The sequence below is a fragment of the Chlorocebus sabaeus genome, unplaced genomic scaffold (genome assembly GCF_047675955.1).
Source record: "Chlorocebus sabaeus isolate Y175 unplaced genomic scaffold, mChlSab1.0.hap1 unalloc_scaffold_581, whole genome shotgun sequence".
NCBI classification, from domain to species: Eukaryota; Metazoa; Chordata; class Mammalia; order Primates; family Cercopithecidae; genus Chlorocebus; species Chlorocebus sabaeus.
The window spans coordinates 72,215-87,588 of NW_027327905.1; the positions used below are offsets into that span (position 1 = coordinate 72,215).

General features: G+C 41.7%; 1 protein-coding gene across 28 annotated transcripts in view; it reads left to right on the forward strand.

The window, feature by feature from the left end:
* The window catches only part of LOC103247284 (extended synaptotagmin-2-like), a 103,982-nt gene that overhangs the window by 53,261 nt on the left and 35,347 nt on the right, over positions 1–15,374 (forward strand). For 18 of the 28 annotated variants that reach the window (XR_012092476.1, XR_012092483.1, XR_012092484.1 and 15 more), the window contains exons 7-8: positions 3,640–3,695; positions 10,975–11,080. Coding sequence is in view for 6 of the 28 variants with exons in the window: in XM_073014284.1 (XP_072870385.1) it covers positions 3,640–3,695; positions 6,408–6,498 (147 nt within the window). In the remaining 22 variants the exon portion in view is untranslated. The other 10 variants (XR_012092494.1, XR_012092496.1, XR_012092495.1 and 7 more) reach the window with 7 other exon arrangements.

A 15,374-nucleotide genomic window follows, 5' to 3' on the forward strand; every position in this document is an offset into this window, starting at 1 on the left:
GTCCCAGCTACTTGGGAGGCTGAAGCAGGATAATCACTTGAACCTGGGAGGCAGAGGTTGTAGTGAGCCAAGATGGCACCAATGCACTCCAGCCTGGGCAACAGAGCAAGACTCTGTCTCAAAAAAAAAAAAAAAAAAAGAAACAAAGCTAAAAATGATTAAGCTTAGTGAAGAGGCCATGTTGAAAGCCAGCACAGGCTGAAAGCTAAGCCTTTTGTGCCAAACAGCCGAATTGTAAATGCAAAGGAAATGTTCTTGAAGGAAGATAAAAGTGCTGCTCCAGTGAACACACCAATGATAGAGAAATAGCCTTCTTGCTGATAGGGAGAAAGTTTTCGTGCCTGGAGAGATATCAGCCCAGACATTATATTTCCTTAAGCCAGAGCCTAATCCACAGTGAAGTCCTAACTATCTTCACTTCGATGAAGACTGACAGAGGTGAGGAAGTCGCAGAAGAAAAGTTTGAAGAGGTTGGTGAGGTTCAAGGAAAGAAGACATCTCTGTAACATAAAAGTGCAAGGTAAAGTAGCAAGTTATCTAGAAGATCTAGCTAAGATCATTGATGAAGGTGGCTCCACTAAACAACAGATTTTCAATGTGTATTAAACATCTTCTGCTGGAAGAAGATGCCATCTGGAACTTTTCCAGCTAGAGAGGAGAGGTCAGTGTCTGACTTCAAGGCTTCAAAGGACAAACTAACTGTCTTGTCACAGCTAATGCAGGTGGTGACTTTAAGTTGAAGTAAGCGCTCATTTTCCATTCTAAAAAGCCTTAGGCCCTTAAGAATCATGCTGAATCTATGCTGCCTGTGCTCTATACCTGGAAAAACAAAGCCTGGATGACAGCACACATTTTTACACGCTGGTTTACCAAGTATTTTAAGCCCACTGTTGAGACCTGCTGCTCAGAAAAAAAAGAGTCCCTCAAAACATAACTGCTCACCAGCAGTGCACCTGATCACCCGGAGCTCTGATGCGGCTGCTCAAGGAGTTGAAGGCTGTTTTCTTGCCTGCTGACACCTCCTCCATTCTCCGGCTCAGGGATCAAGGAGAAATTTCAACTTTCAAGTCTTATTATTTAAGAAATACATTTTGTAAGATGATAGCTGCCACAGACAGTGATTCCTCTGATGGATCTGGGCAAAGTAAGTCGAAAACCTCCTGGAAAGGATTCACCATCCTAGATGCCATTGAAAACACCAGTGATTCGTGAGAAGAGACAAAATAGGAACATTAACAGGAGTTTGGAAGAAGTTGATTCCAACTCTCATGGATGACTTTGAGGGGTTCAGGACTTCAGTGGAAGAAGGAGGTGCAGGTGGAATGGAAATAGCGAGAGAACTGTAGTTAGAAGTGGAGCCTGAAGAGGGGACTGAATTGCTGCAGTCTCAGGATCAAAGTTTAAGGATGAGAAATTGCTTCTTATGACTAACAAAGAAAGTGGTTTCCTGAGATGGAATCTACTCCTGGTGAAGATGCTGCAAACATTGTTGAAATGACAATAAGCGATTTAGAATATCACATAAATTTAGCTGATAAAGGAGTAGCAGGGTTTGAGAGGATGACTCCGATTTTGAAAGATGTTCTACTGTGGATAAAATGCTGTCAAACAGCATGGCATGCTACAGAGAAATCTTTTTTGAAAGGAAGAGTCAGTCAGTGCAGCAAACTTCACTGTTGTCTTATTTTAAGATGTCACAATCACCCTAACCTTCAGCAACCCCCACCCTGGTCAGTTAGCAACCATCAACACTGAGGCAAAACCCTCTACCAGCCAGACTGTGACACACTGAAGGCTTAGGTGATCGTAAGCATTTTTTAGCAATAAAGTGTTTTAAAATAAAGGTATGTACATTTTTTAAAAGATACAATGCTATTGTGCACTTAATAGACTATAGTTTAAACATAACTTTTGTATGCCTTGGGAAACCAAAAAATGTGTGTGACTCACATGTTGCAATATTCCCTTTACTGCACTGCTCTAGAACCCAGCTCGCGATATCGCCGAGGCATGGCTGTGTAGGAAAAATTCTTTATTTCTTTATTAAATAGCATCTTTGAATTGTATTCTCTTTACTGTTCTTTTAACCACAGTGGCCTCATCTGATTTTATTTAGATGCTTACCTGCCACTTTCCTTGACACAGCCGCCCTTTCCTGAAGTTCACGTGGCTCCTGTGTCTCTTGGCTCTGCGGATGGAGCAGTCACCATTGGGGGTCCTCTGATGGTGCACTGTGCAAGGTGCTTGCATTTGAACCTGAGTCGAGTGCAAGATTCTGTGCTGCATCTTTGATGTGTTCTTATTTCCTGAAGTAGATTTGTAATCAGGAGTAACAACCTTCAGAACTAAATGATAGAATCCTGTTACGATGCCCTCTTAAATCTTAGTTTCCTCATAACAGGTATTTTTGCATGACCAGAATATTTTGTTGTGGCAGGGAGTACCTGTTCCTTTTTAAGTTCTGTGAGAGAAAAGAGAAAGGAAAATGAGCTCTTCAATCAGTGTTTATAAATACATTCATATGATTTAGATGTAGAGGTTTAGCCAGGTGGTTCAATGGGTGGACTAGGGAAAAACATTTATTTTAAGGGGGAAGTAACGTATAGGTTGATACTGATGTTTGCAATCCAGTTTGAAGATTGGTTGCCTGTTTTTTCCTTCCTAATTTTTATATTTATATCTCTTTTCTGTTACTCTGAGAAATCTTAGCCTTTCAGGATCTTAAAAATTTTTGGTTTTTTTTTTTTTTTTTTTTTTGGTTTTGTTCTATCTATAAGAATCTTGACTCTTCCACTTTATATTTGCTTGCAAGCAAAAGGGATTCAAGCATTTTTGTTACTCAGCTATATACGTGACTGAGATCATGCAATTTCACTTGGAATTTCTTCTACAAATATGGAGCACAAGTAATTTTATTATGTGCTGTTTTGTTAGGAAAAGCAGTATTTCTAATCAATAGTTTTTACCAACCAACATCTACTTAATGGAATGTTAGTTAACTGTGTGGGAATTATTCTAAGATAAACACAGATGTCGAATGGAGGGGTAGAGCACGGTCTGCTCTTTGGAAATACAAAGTAAAACAATGATAAAGTCCGTTATTTAACTGCCAGATGGGCTGGGTTTTAGTATTGTTTTTGGTGAGGTTTGTGAAAAGGACATTTGCATACACTTTGGGTGAGAATGTAAATGGGTACAGTATTTTTAGGGGGCAGGTAGGTACTATCTATCGACATTAAAAATGAATATGAGCCTTTGACCCCAAAATCTCACTTTTTGAATGCTAGTCTATATATGTATACAAGAACATATATGTAAAAAGGCATTCCCTGAATCATTATTTGTAATTACAATAAAGAGAAACTGTCAAAATTCTAAGTGTCTATCCACAGGAGAGTGGGTAAATAAATTATTTTATGATTTTACTAGCAAAAACTGTGACATTATCAAAAAACAAAAAGAGGCAGGTCTCCACGTACTACCCAAGAAAGGTGTCCTTGATATATTACAAAGGATGAAGGGTGTGAGTCTGTGTTGTGTACTAACACGTTTTGTCCATGAAGAAACAAGTCTGTGTGCACCTGATTTGATAATTGGAAGTTGTTTGGAACTTAATGTTTTGCCCTTGTTTTAAAACAGCTTTTAGAAATTAACTGGACAGGACTGACGAATCTTCTGGATATCCCTGGATTGAAGTAAGTTTCATGTCTGGTCCCCGAGGCTTAGCGTTCGAGGGCGTGTTGTGCATTTTCGATGTCTTGACAATAGTGTGAGAATGGTTAAGACCTGCGTCTGCCAGGTGAATGGGTGCCTTCTCCACAGGCCGTCGTGGAAACAAGCAGAGGCACAGGGGCTTCCTTCTGCCCACAGGGAGCTGCTGGGAAGTGATGGGCCAGGGCAGGAGGGCTCTGGAGTGCCAGCTGAGCACTCAGTCTTCATTTGCTTTTGTTCACCACAAGGTGTCTTCCTGGCCTTGGCATTTTAGAAAAGTAGAGGCTTTTTAATATTTTGTAAACCAGTTTGCCAATTTTTTTTTTTTATATATATATATATCTTCTCAGAAACAATAAAGGAAACTTTAAAAGGAAATGCCTTCCAGGGTCTCTCCAGCCTATGGCTACCCCACCCTTTCCGCTTTTTTTTTTTTTTTTTAAAAAAAAACCTTTATTCCATTCCTTTTTTTTTTTTTTTTTTTTTTGAGACGGAGTCTCGCTCTGTGTCCCAGACTGGAGTGCAGTGGCCAGATCTCAGCTCACTGCAAGCTCCGCCTCCCGGGTTTACGCCGTTCTCCTGCCTCAGCCTCCCGAGTAGCTGGGATTACAGGTACCCGCCACCTCACCCGGCTAGTTTTTTGTATTTTTTTTAGTAGAGACGGGGTTTCACCGTGTTAGCCAGGATGGTCTCGATCTCCTGACCTCGTGATCCACCCGTCTCGGCCTCCCAAAGTGCTGGGATTACAGGCTTGAGCCACCGCGCCCGGCTTATTCCATTCCTTTTTGAAAGTGGTTGGGGACAGTGTGGACTTCGCCAGTACTCTTCAGTGTGAGAGGTGAGGAACTTGAAGTTCCATATCATTTCACTGGGAGTCCTTTCATTATTACACAGCGATCTAGTGTCTAAAACAGGAGAAAAATGTTCTGTAACAAGCATCTGAGGCCCTGGAGAGTGCATCCCTGCCCAGAGACAAGGAGTCATTCTAGTTACCATGCTCCTGTTACCTGAAACAGTGCATGGGGCCGTGGATGGCAGACCTGTTGGTCACCTCCAAATAGGAAGTTTCAAAATTACAGCCTCTAAATGCTTTTGCTGGCTTTACCGTTTTTTTTGAAAGTTAAAACACATCACCTTTGGGTTAAACTTATATGTTTCTAGTGGATATTTTCTAGTGTGATTTGTTTTTCCTAAAATAGTTTAGAAAATTATGAAACTTGGTTTCAGACTATTTTTTATTCCTGTATATTTGTTTATGCCTCTGAAATGGCCTTTCTAAAGAGTTTTGTTTCATTATTAGGGAAAAATTAGGACTTTAATTAATATCTGAAGCACAGTCATAATAAAAGTCCTTTTTAGGTGCTGTAGTTTACTGGATACAGAAAAATGCTGTGATCTTTAAAAGATCTGCGGAAAGAAAGCACAACTTTAAAAGATTGGTTAAAGAGTTCATTAAGATTCTGGTTGGAAGCAAACCTGACTCAAGTGGTCTTAAGTAGGTAAATAAGTAAGTTTCTTTTCTTTCCTTTTTTTTTTCTTTTTTTTTTTTGAGATGGAATCTCTGTTGCCCAGGCTGGAGTGCAGTGATGCTATCTCAGCTCACTGCACCCTCTGCCTCCTGGGTTCAAGCAATTCTCCCTGCCTCAGCCTCCCAAATAGCTGGGATTACAGGCGCATGCTGCCACACCCAGCTAATTTTTGTATTTTTTTAGTAGAAATGGGGTTTCGCCATGTTGGTGAGGCTGGTCTTGAACTCCTGACCTCAGGTGATCCGCCCGCCTCGGCCTCTCAAAGTGCTGGGATTACAGGCATGAGCCACCACGCCTGGCCAGTAAATAATATTTTCAAAAAGCAGTTTATTCACTCTTCCAACAATGGGTGCCCACTGCCTGCTCTGAGCCGGTCGCAGCTGCTCGTGCATGGGACACGCCTGTGCTTGTTTCCTGCTCAGCAGCTGGAGTGCTGACGTGTCCTCTGAGGGGTTTCAGATGGAGTCATGTTGGCACCGTAAGGGCTCTCTCTCCAGTTCCTGACCCATGTAGAGTGGGCATGTCCCTCGTGGGCTGGTTTTCAGGCAGGCTGTTGCTGTGCCTGCAGCTATAAGCCTTTAGTGTGCGGATTTAGTCGCCTTTCCCCCTAGGTCCTGGCCTGACTTGTGTGTGCAAGGACCACCCTTGGACAGATTCCTGCAACTCCGATGGTCAGGTTTCAATCTCCAGGACATTCCTACAGAAGGCAAAGAAATGGATAACTTGTGTGAAAAAACTCCAGTGAATGGGGGTATCCCCCAAAGCAGAAACTTTCAGTAGAAGTGGGGGGAGTAGATACTATTTAGCCAAATGGAACAAACGTTCACACACATCAGTGTAGAAAAAAGTATTTGATTTTGCCTCCCTTCAGTATCACAGGAGTACTGAAATAAAACAGCATTATTGAGCATCTACTCTGTAAATAGCGTTGTATTAATACTGGCAACCTGAAAGGGCAAAGTCGAAGGATGTCTTCTGCCTCAGCAAGCCTGCAGTTTGGGGAAGTTGATCCCTGATTCATTTTATTTAAAAGTCATTCACACATACACACATAAATACAGAGATACATACATGTATAGCTCCATTCTGTTTAATAATTTATATGTAGACTCTTTTTATACAGTAGTCATTTCTAGCAATTTTATTTTTATTTTTCATTTTTTTTAGAGAGAGATCTCACTATGTTTCTCAGACTGGCCTCAACCCCCTGGGCTCAAGGGCTCTTCCTGCCTCAACCTCCCAAGTAGCTGAACTATAGACTTGAACCACTGCTCCCGCTTCTCTCGTCGTCTTTGTAGATTTTATATATGTAATACAATGAACCACTGCACCCAGCTTCTCTTGTCTTTTATGCAAATTTTATATATGTAATACAAAAATATACTCATATATATAGAATTATGTCATTAAAAATATATCCTTATATAACAGATAAATACACATACACCGTTCAAAAAATAGGCTGCTGTATAAAAGGGAGATGTAAAAATATCTCTTCTGAGTTTATATATATAGGTATACATAATTCATACACAATCATGTAGATTTTATATAATACAATTATGTTTACATAAATGTTATGTACTGAAATTTAATAGGTATGTATGTAAAATTGGGGCTACTAGTTCTCACTGAGTCTATCAAATAAATCACAGCTATAGCAACTCTTAGGTTATAAAAGTGAATATTAAATAACTATGAGGCCAAATGCAGTGACTCACACCTGTAATCCCAGCACTTTGGGAGGCTGAGGCAGGTCGATCGCCTGAGGTCAGGAGTTTGAAACCAGCCTAGCCAACATGGTGAAGTCCTATCTCTACTAAAAATACAAAAATCAGCTGAGCGTGGGCACACGCCTGTAATCCCAGCTACTCGGGAGGTGGAGGTTGCAGTGAGCCAAGATCACGCCATTGCACTCCAGCCTGGGCAACAGAGTGAGACTCTGTCTCAAAAAAGAAAGAAATTTAAAAAATAAATAAATATGAACTTAACATAATGAAATCTTGTACCAATCTTTATAAAATGGTCCAGAAGTTAATGTGTGATCCTGTCTTTGTATACTCTTTCTATAAAAGAAAGCTGAAACACACAGGAGGGTTGGATCTATTTGGGGAGTATATTACATGAGTTGATAAATACACTTGATTTTTCTCTGTTTGCTTCTCAATTCAGCTTCATCCACACCCTCCCCAGTATTCAAATCTAATGTGTGACAAAATGGTGTCAGCCCTCTGAGCCCAAGCTAAGCCATCATATCCCCTGTGACCTGCATGTATACCTCCAGATGGCCTGAAGTAACTGAAGAATCACAAAAGAAGTGAAAATGGCCTGTTTCTACCTTAACTGATGACATTACCTTGTGAAATTCCTTCTCTTGGTTCATATTGGCTCAGAAGCTCCCCTACTGAGCACCTTGCGTCCCCCGCCCCTGCCCGCCAGAGAACAACCCCCTTTGACTGTAATTTTCTACTACCTACCCAAATCCTATAAAACGGCCCCACCCCTATCTCCCTTTGCTGACTCTTTTCGGACTCAGCCCGCCTGCACCCAGGTGATTAAAAATCTTTATTGCTTTGTTAAAGCCTGTTTGGTGGTCTCTTCCCACAGACACGCATGAAAGTAAGGTTCTGGGATGAAGTGGCCAGAACAATGATCAGGATTACCCCTCCACCAAGTCTCTGAAGGGTTACATAGCTTCTATTTTCTAAGTGATGTCCTAAGCACCAGGTTCTTGCTCTTCAATGGCTTGTCTAATACTTACTGGATCTCCTGACCTGCGATGTCCCATGTCTCTTGTAACTTGTAAGATATAAAAATAAAATCCTAAGTTTCCTACCTGACCCCAGAGAAACCTTAAAAACCGAGATCCCAACCATGATGGATGGGAGCGCAGACATGCCTCATTGTACCCCCTACCTTGCTAACCACGATTAGGTTTTCTTTCCTAGGGATTAAACAGAAACCAGCCCTTTTGAAAGTCTCCACCACTGATTTCATCAGACTCCCCTCTCTTTTGCGGTTTCAACGTAACAACTGACCAGCATTCCTTCCTGATGAGAGAGCACCCACCATGGGATAGTTCTGGTTAGTTTATGGAGGTTGTGCATGGAGCAGCTTTGTGTCCTCTGCTTCACCTTTTGATGTACAGGGCCTAATTGTACTACATCTAAATGTTAAGTCTCCACCACAAAGTGACCATGGGACATATGTAACACAAATGTTAACTTACTATGAATGCATGTGCACACCCTCATTCATGAATACTCATAGCTTCTCCTATAACCTATTGAATATGTATACTTAGCCAATGGATTCTGCAAAAGTTGTTGTCTCTCCTTCCCTCTTCGAAGTGCCTGCTTCTGGTCTCTGCTGGAGGCTACAATTCCCAGCCTGCATGATGGCCAGCCTGCAGGCTACAACCCTTTATAAGAAATAAAACTCACGTCTCCAAATCAATGAACCTTATGGTTCTTCAGTGGACACTCGAAATCTCCTTTCTCTTGTCTGCAAGCACTAGTTTCTTTCCCACGTCCATTGTGGAGGACAATGCTTCCAGTGGAACCCTTGCAAGTTCTGAAATCCTGAACAAACAGAGGTGTTGCTGTGTCCTGTGTGACAAGACCTTACCAATCCTGCCACCTTGCCTGCCTCTGCTGTACTCACACTTGAGCATTTTAAGCTCAGATGTGCAGGGGCAATTTGTATGTGCTCCTCTCTCCACCAGTTGTTTCCTCAGTGCTGCTCCTCAGTGCTGGTTATTTCTTATGCTTTTAGACTCAGCCTTAAATGTTACCTCTTTGAAGAGGCCTTCCTAGACCACTGGAAGTGATGCTGTATTTAACTGTCCTTGGGCATAGGCACCGTGCAATAAGAACAGACTCACATATTTAAAAACAGCATCCTTAAACTGGGGCTAACTGGGGCTAACTGTGTGAATACCAGCTCCTGCTGATCCATCTGGTTGTTTGATTTATGGCAATAATTACAATCTGTAAATATTTATTATTTGTTTATTCGTTCTTTCTGAATATATTCCCCAGTAGTTTCCATGAGAGTAACACGTTTGTGTCTTGGTCACTGTTGGGAAGACAGACATTTCCTCTGTCCTCTTATGTTCGGTGTTCGGGAGTCTGTGAATTAAACTGACAAAAGACAGATTAGCAAGAGGAAAAACAGATTTTTATTCATGGATGTGCACTGGAGTTCATAGAAAAAGATGACTCTCAAGCAGCCAAAGATACGGGATTTGTAACCACTTAATAAGGTGAAAGGCATGAGGGGAGGAAAAACTTCTACGGGAAGACATTTTGTTAGGAAAGATTAATGGGCTTTTAGGAGAACAAAATGGGAGATAGGAAAGTTTGTGGCAATGTCTGTTTATGCAGGTGCAAGTGGTCGTCTTCTTTCTGGTCAGTATACACTCCTCTGGAGAGAGGACTTACAGTAGTTTCTTCTTTTTTTAACGTTTAAATTCAGGGGTACCTGTGCTGATTTGCTATATAGGTAAATTTGTGTCATGGGGGTTTGTTGCATGGATCCTTTTGTCACCCAGGTATTAAGCCTAGTACCCATTAGTTATTTCTCCTGTTCCTCTACCTCCTCCCACCTTCTCCTCTCAAATAGACCCAGTGTCTGTTCCCCTTTTTGTGTCCATGTATTCTTGTCATTTAGCTCTTACTTATAAGTGAGAGCACGCAGTATTTGGTTTTCTTTTCCTGTGTTAGTTTGCTAAGTATAATGGCCTCCAGCTCCATCCATGGCCCTGCAAAGGACATGATCTCATTCTTTTTTATGTCTGCATGGTATTCCATGCACCACATTTTCTTTATCCAGTCTGTTACTGATGGACGTTTAGATTGATTCCATGTCTTTCCTATTGTGAATAATGCTGCAGTGAACATACACATACAAATGTCTTTATGATAGAATGATGTATATTCCTTTGAGTATATACCCAGTAATGAGATTGCTGTGTCCTATGGTATTTCTGTTTTCAAGTCTTTGAGGAATTGCCACACTGTCTTCCACAATAGTTGAACTAATTTTCACTCCCACCAACAGTGCATAAGCATCCCTTTATCTTGACAACCTTGCCAGCATGTGTTATTTTTGGACTTTTTAATAATAGCCATTCTGACTGATGTGAGACATTATCTTATTAATGGTAGTTTCACTCTCAGTCTCCTTCATGAAGTGAAGCTGCCCCAAAAGAGGAGATTTACAGTAGCCTCATTTCTAGATGTTTCTGCCTTTAGTCAGATAAGAGAAGCTCCAAAAAGTCTTCTTTCTACATCTGTCAAATCTCAAACGTCTTTAGTTCAAAATAATCTTCATATCAACTCTGGGGGTTTGAGTGCATCTTCATATCCCAGCACCAAGTACTATGCCTGACGAATAGTAAGTACTCAACAAGTGTTCATTGGAATATGAATTAATGAAGCAGTAGAGAAATTACTTAGGTGACCAATAATCCAGTGTGGCTGCTTGTCCCAGGTAGAAGTGTGTGCATGTGTCGTGGGTGACATGAAGGGGAGATTATTGTTGTCTATGTCAAAGCCCTAACAAAGGTATTCACAATGCTCCGGAGGAAAAGGATGCCTTAATTTTATAGTTTAAAATACATGTTTCTTTTGTTGGAGAGTTGGTAAGTCCCATGACTTGATGCAAATGTAGCTCAGTGGTAAGATGCTTGAATATGTGGGCCTTCTTTGGCATTTTTCTTTTTGTCTTACAGGAAAAAGCCCAGTTTTCTGCACATAGTAGCCCAGAAAGAGCTACTTTTCATTTCTCCCAGCCCTTGAGATCACCACGGATGGGCAGCTGCTAGTAGTAAGGACTTGGTGAGTGCTCAGAATACTACAGTGGGCAGTGGGATGCAGGAAGGAGGGGTGTGTTCGGGAACTTCATGGAATGGGCAGAGTGGGCAGCTTCTCTCCATGGCCCTGTGCCTATCTGAAGGGTTAATAAATATGAGGGCAGCTGCTGTCTTGTTCTCTACTGGGATGAGATATTTTAAAACTCTTTTTCTTTCATGAGAACCTTGAAACATACACAGAGGAGGGAGAATCGTATCATGCACTCCAGTGTACCATCACCCAGCTTCAACAATTATCTGCATTTGAACCATCTTGTTTCATCTCCAGCCTGCTCCACAATTATCCTTACATTCCCCAACCCCTCCCCTCACCAGATTATTATTTTAAAAACTTTTAAAGTTATTTTTATTTTTAAAAATTTTATTTTTAATCTATAAGTAGCAATTGTTTTCACCAGATTATTTGAAAGCAAATCTCAGATTGCATATTCTTTCATCTATGAATAGTTCAGATCTCATTTATAGCAGATAAGCACACCTTTACCAATTATTACATTTATTTGTTTATTTTTGGTGGGTTGGTTAACTGTTTATTTATTTATTTATTGTGGCAAAATATACAGAACAAAATTTGCTATTTTAACCATTTTTAAGTGCTCAATCCAGTGGCATTAGATACGTTCACATTGTTGTACAACCATTGCCCCCATCTATCTCTAGAACTTTTCTGTCTTCCAAAACCGAAATTCTGTACCCATTAAGCAATAACTTCACATTCCCTCCATCCTTCAGCCACCCTACCTTTGGTCTCTATGAATTTCAGTACTCTAGGTACCTCATATTAGTAGAATCACACAATATTTGTCCTTTTGTGACTGGCTTATTTAACTCAGCATAGTGTGTTCACGGTTCATCCATGTTGTAGCATGTGTCCAAATATCTTTCCTTTTTAAGGCTGAATAATATTTCACTATATACATATACCACATTTTGTTTATCCATTCATCCATCAATGGACACTGGGGTGTCTTTCACCTTTTGGCGATTGTGAAGTATACTGCTGATACGGACAGGAGACAGGGGAACACTGGGTAGAAGAGGCCCTTCCCTGGCAAAGGGCCCCCATCCTGAACTCATATAAACCCTGAACCCCAGGCTCCAGAAGCAGAAGAGTAGGCAAGGAAACAAGCAGACAAGCAGATGGACAATGGAACAACGTGGCAGAGAAAGAGAGAAGAGGAAGAATGTCTGGGCACTGAGAGGAGTTCAGCTGGAGGTGGTTGGAGAAGAGTTCAGCTGCTGGAAGGCCAAACTCCAGGGGAAGATCAGCTCATTTTCCCACTCCATCCCCTGCTTCTGACTTCCTATCCATTCCACTGAGAGCCATCTCCACCACTCAATAAAACTCCACATTCATCCTTGAGTGACCCGATTCTTTCAAGATGCTGGGCAAGAGTTAGGAAACAGAAAGTTGTCACACTGTCCCTCTGCCCTTGTAGAAAGGCAGAGAGTCCATTGTGCTGGTTAACACTCAAGCCGTCTGTGGACAGGAGGGCTAAAAGGGGATACCATAACACATGCCCACTTGGTCTCCTGCACCTGTCTGTCTGTGTGCCCTCCTCCCCTCAGGGGTTTGAGCAGCAGTGGCCACCGAACAGGTGAGCCACACCCCTGTCACACATCCTGTGAGGGGGACCAGGGAACTCTCCCGTTTCACTACTATGAACATAGGTATACAAGTATGTGCTTGAGTTCCTGCTTTTAATTATTAGGGGCATATACCCAGAAGTGGATCATATGGTAATTCTATGTTTAATTTTTGGAGGAGAGCACATATTTAAAAAAAAGCAGTTTTGTTGTACATATGAAACTTTAATAGTAATTTTTTAGCCCTGTAGGCTTTATAATTACCCAAGAGACAGTACTGTAGTGGTTAACAGCTGAACCACTGTACCTGCTTATCTGGGCAGATCACTGAAATATCCTGTGTCTCAGTATCCTCATCTATAAAACAGGGGAAGTGGATTGAGTGTGATGGTTGATTTTGTGTGTCAACATGACTAGACTGAGAAATGACTAGGTAGCTGGAAAACCTTATTTCTGGGTGTGTCTGTAAGGGTGTGTGTTTCTGGGTGTTTTTCTGGAAGAGATTCACATTACTTGTGAATCAGTGGATTGAGTGAGAAGATCTGCCCTCACCAATGTGGGTGGGCATTATCTAATTTGTTGAGGGCCAGAACAGGACAAAAAAGTGAAGGACAGGCAAATTCTCTCCCTTCTTAAACTGCACCACCCATCTACTGTCCTTGGACATCAGCTTTCCTGGTTCTCAGGCCTTCAGGGTCTGAGTGTGCTTCCCACCCTCCACCAGGTTCTCAGGCCTTTGGTCCTTGACTGAATTATACCACCAGCTTTCTGCTTCTCCACCTTGCAGACAGCAGATCATGGAGCTTCATAGCCTGCAAACTTGTATGAGCCAGATTCCATAATAAATGGTTCTGTTTCTCTGGAGAACCCTGACTGATACAGTGAGCTAATATACATGAAGCACTGTGAGCAGTGTCTGCGGATTCTGAGTACTGTCTATACACTGGGTTCTATTACACGCTTGTCAGATATCAGTGTTACTAATGAGAGCTCTCAAATAGGTTCGATTTTTGTTCTATGTAGGTAACCCAGGGCTGAATTCAAGATTTGGAGGCCAAAAATTTTTATAGAAAAGATCATAAAACTAGACACACACACACACACATACTCACAGACATGCAGAAACTCATCAAAAATTTGATATGAAATTTATTTAGAATCAGAGAAAAAAATCACAACAAATAATTGGAGTCTTAGAGATTCAAGTCTCTTTTTTCAGAGGCCTCTTTAACTGGTTGACCTCACGTGCTAACGAGAGTGTCCTTGTTGATTTCAGCCTAGCCTCTCCCCTCACCAAGGGCTGTTGTTAAGTTTAAATGAGTTATTATATGTAATGTGCTTAGATCAATGCCTGGCATAGAGTAAATGCTCTATAAATTTTAATTATGATGGTTGATATGATATTGGAAAAGGAGCAGTTTAGGGAGGAAGTTGGGAGAGAATGTGATGAGCGCAGTGTGGGGCAAAAGTTTGCAGTGCCTTTAAGGATCCAAGAAGTGATGTCAGATAGTGCTCAGTGAGTGTTTGATGATGGTGATGATGACAATGACAATGTCAACAACAGGGATGACAACACTGGTCCACGTAGGCCTCTGTACCATCATCCTGTGAATGGGAAGGCTGTCTGGGAGCTCTGAGGATTCAAGCTCTGATTTCTCAGCTGGTTTCACTGCAGGGTGAGCAGGCAGGGAGCCACTTTCTAGACTGGAGCCTCTCAAATGCCAGAAAGTTGGCGCCTGTGCTGTGGCAGAGTCTGCCTCCTCCCTAGCCTTCCCTCCTCTCCAGGAAGTTGCTTCAGCTTTTTAAAGACAAGATTTATCTGGGTTTTCAACCTGGAGGTAAAATGCTGGGGAGGGAAGGTGGTGGCAGTAGGGTGAGACCTAGCTTTGCTTACTTGGGGTAGGGGAACTGTGAGGGGAGTGTGGGAGCCACAGTTGCCCCATCAACCAAGTGCTGCCCTGCTTGAAACAGAGTTGAGAATGGGGGAGTCAAGAGAGGAAGGGAGCTAGTGGAAAAAGACCTTCTAAAGATAAATTCAATTCGCCTCTTTTTTATTCTTACCCTTTATTGACTCTGCCCATCGTGACTCTAGCTTCTCTAGGGCTTTCCTAGCAATTGTCTCCTTCCTTCTTTGTAATCACTGCCCACTTCCTGACTCCCTCTTTTTCATCCACCAACTGACTTCCACTCTCTACCCATCTATTAGAAATTGTGTGATGGTATTCATTGATGGTCCTCCGTTTGTGCTTGTCTTTGTTATGGGTTTTTTCTCCTACTACCGTTTATTGGGTCTTGACAGGGAGAGATGATAAATGCTTGCGGTCAGTCCCCTTTTCCCAGTGGATGCTCTTCTACAGATGTCTAAAAAGACCTTTCACTTGAATATGCCAGTTCTAAGAAAACAATCTATTCTCTGGTGTCAGAAGTGAAGGGCAAAGCTGTACTGCTGGCAAAGAATTATCTAAATCAAATATGAGCAGTGACGGTTGTCCAGGGCATGTTTTTGTTATCATTAAATTCACTTCGCTGCTGCTTTTGTTTATGGCTCTCGCAAACATGGGCTCTAATCCCAGCATTGCTTGGCCCGCTGGAGATATTTCAGTTTGCTCTCTGCCTAGTGATCTCTGTCAGCCTGAGACAAAGTTTTCTCTCTTTTAAGTAAGTTAATTAAA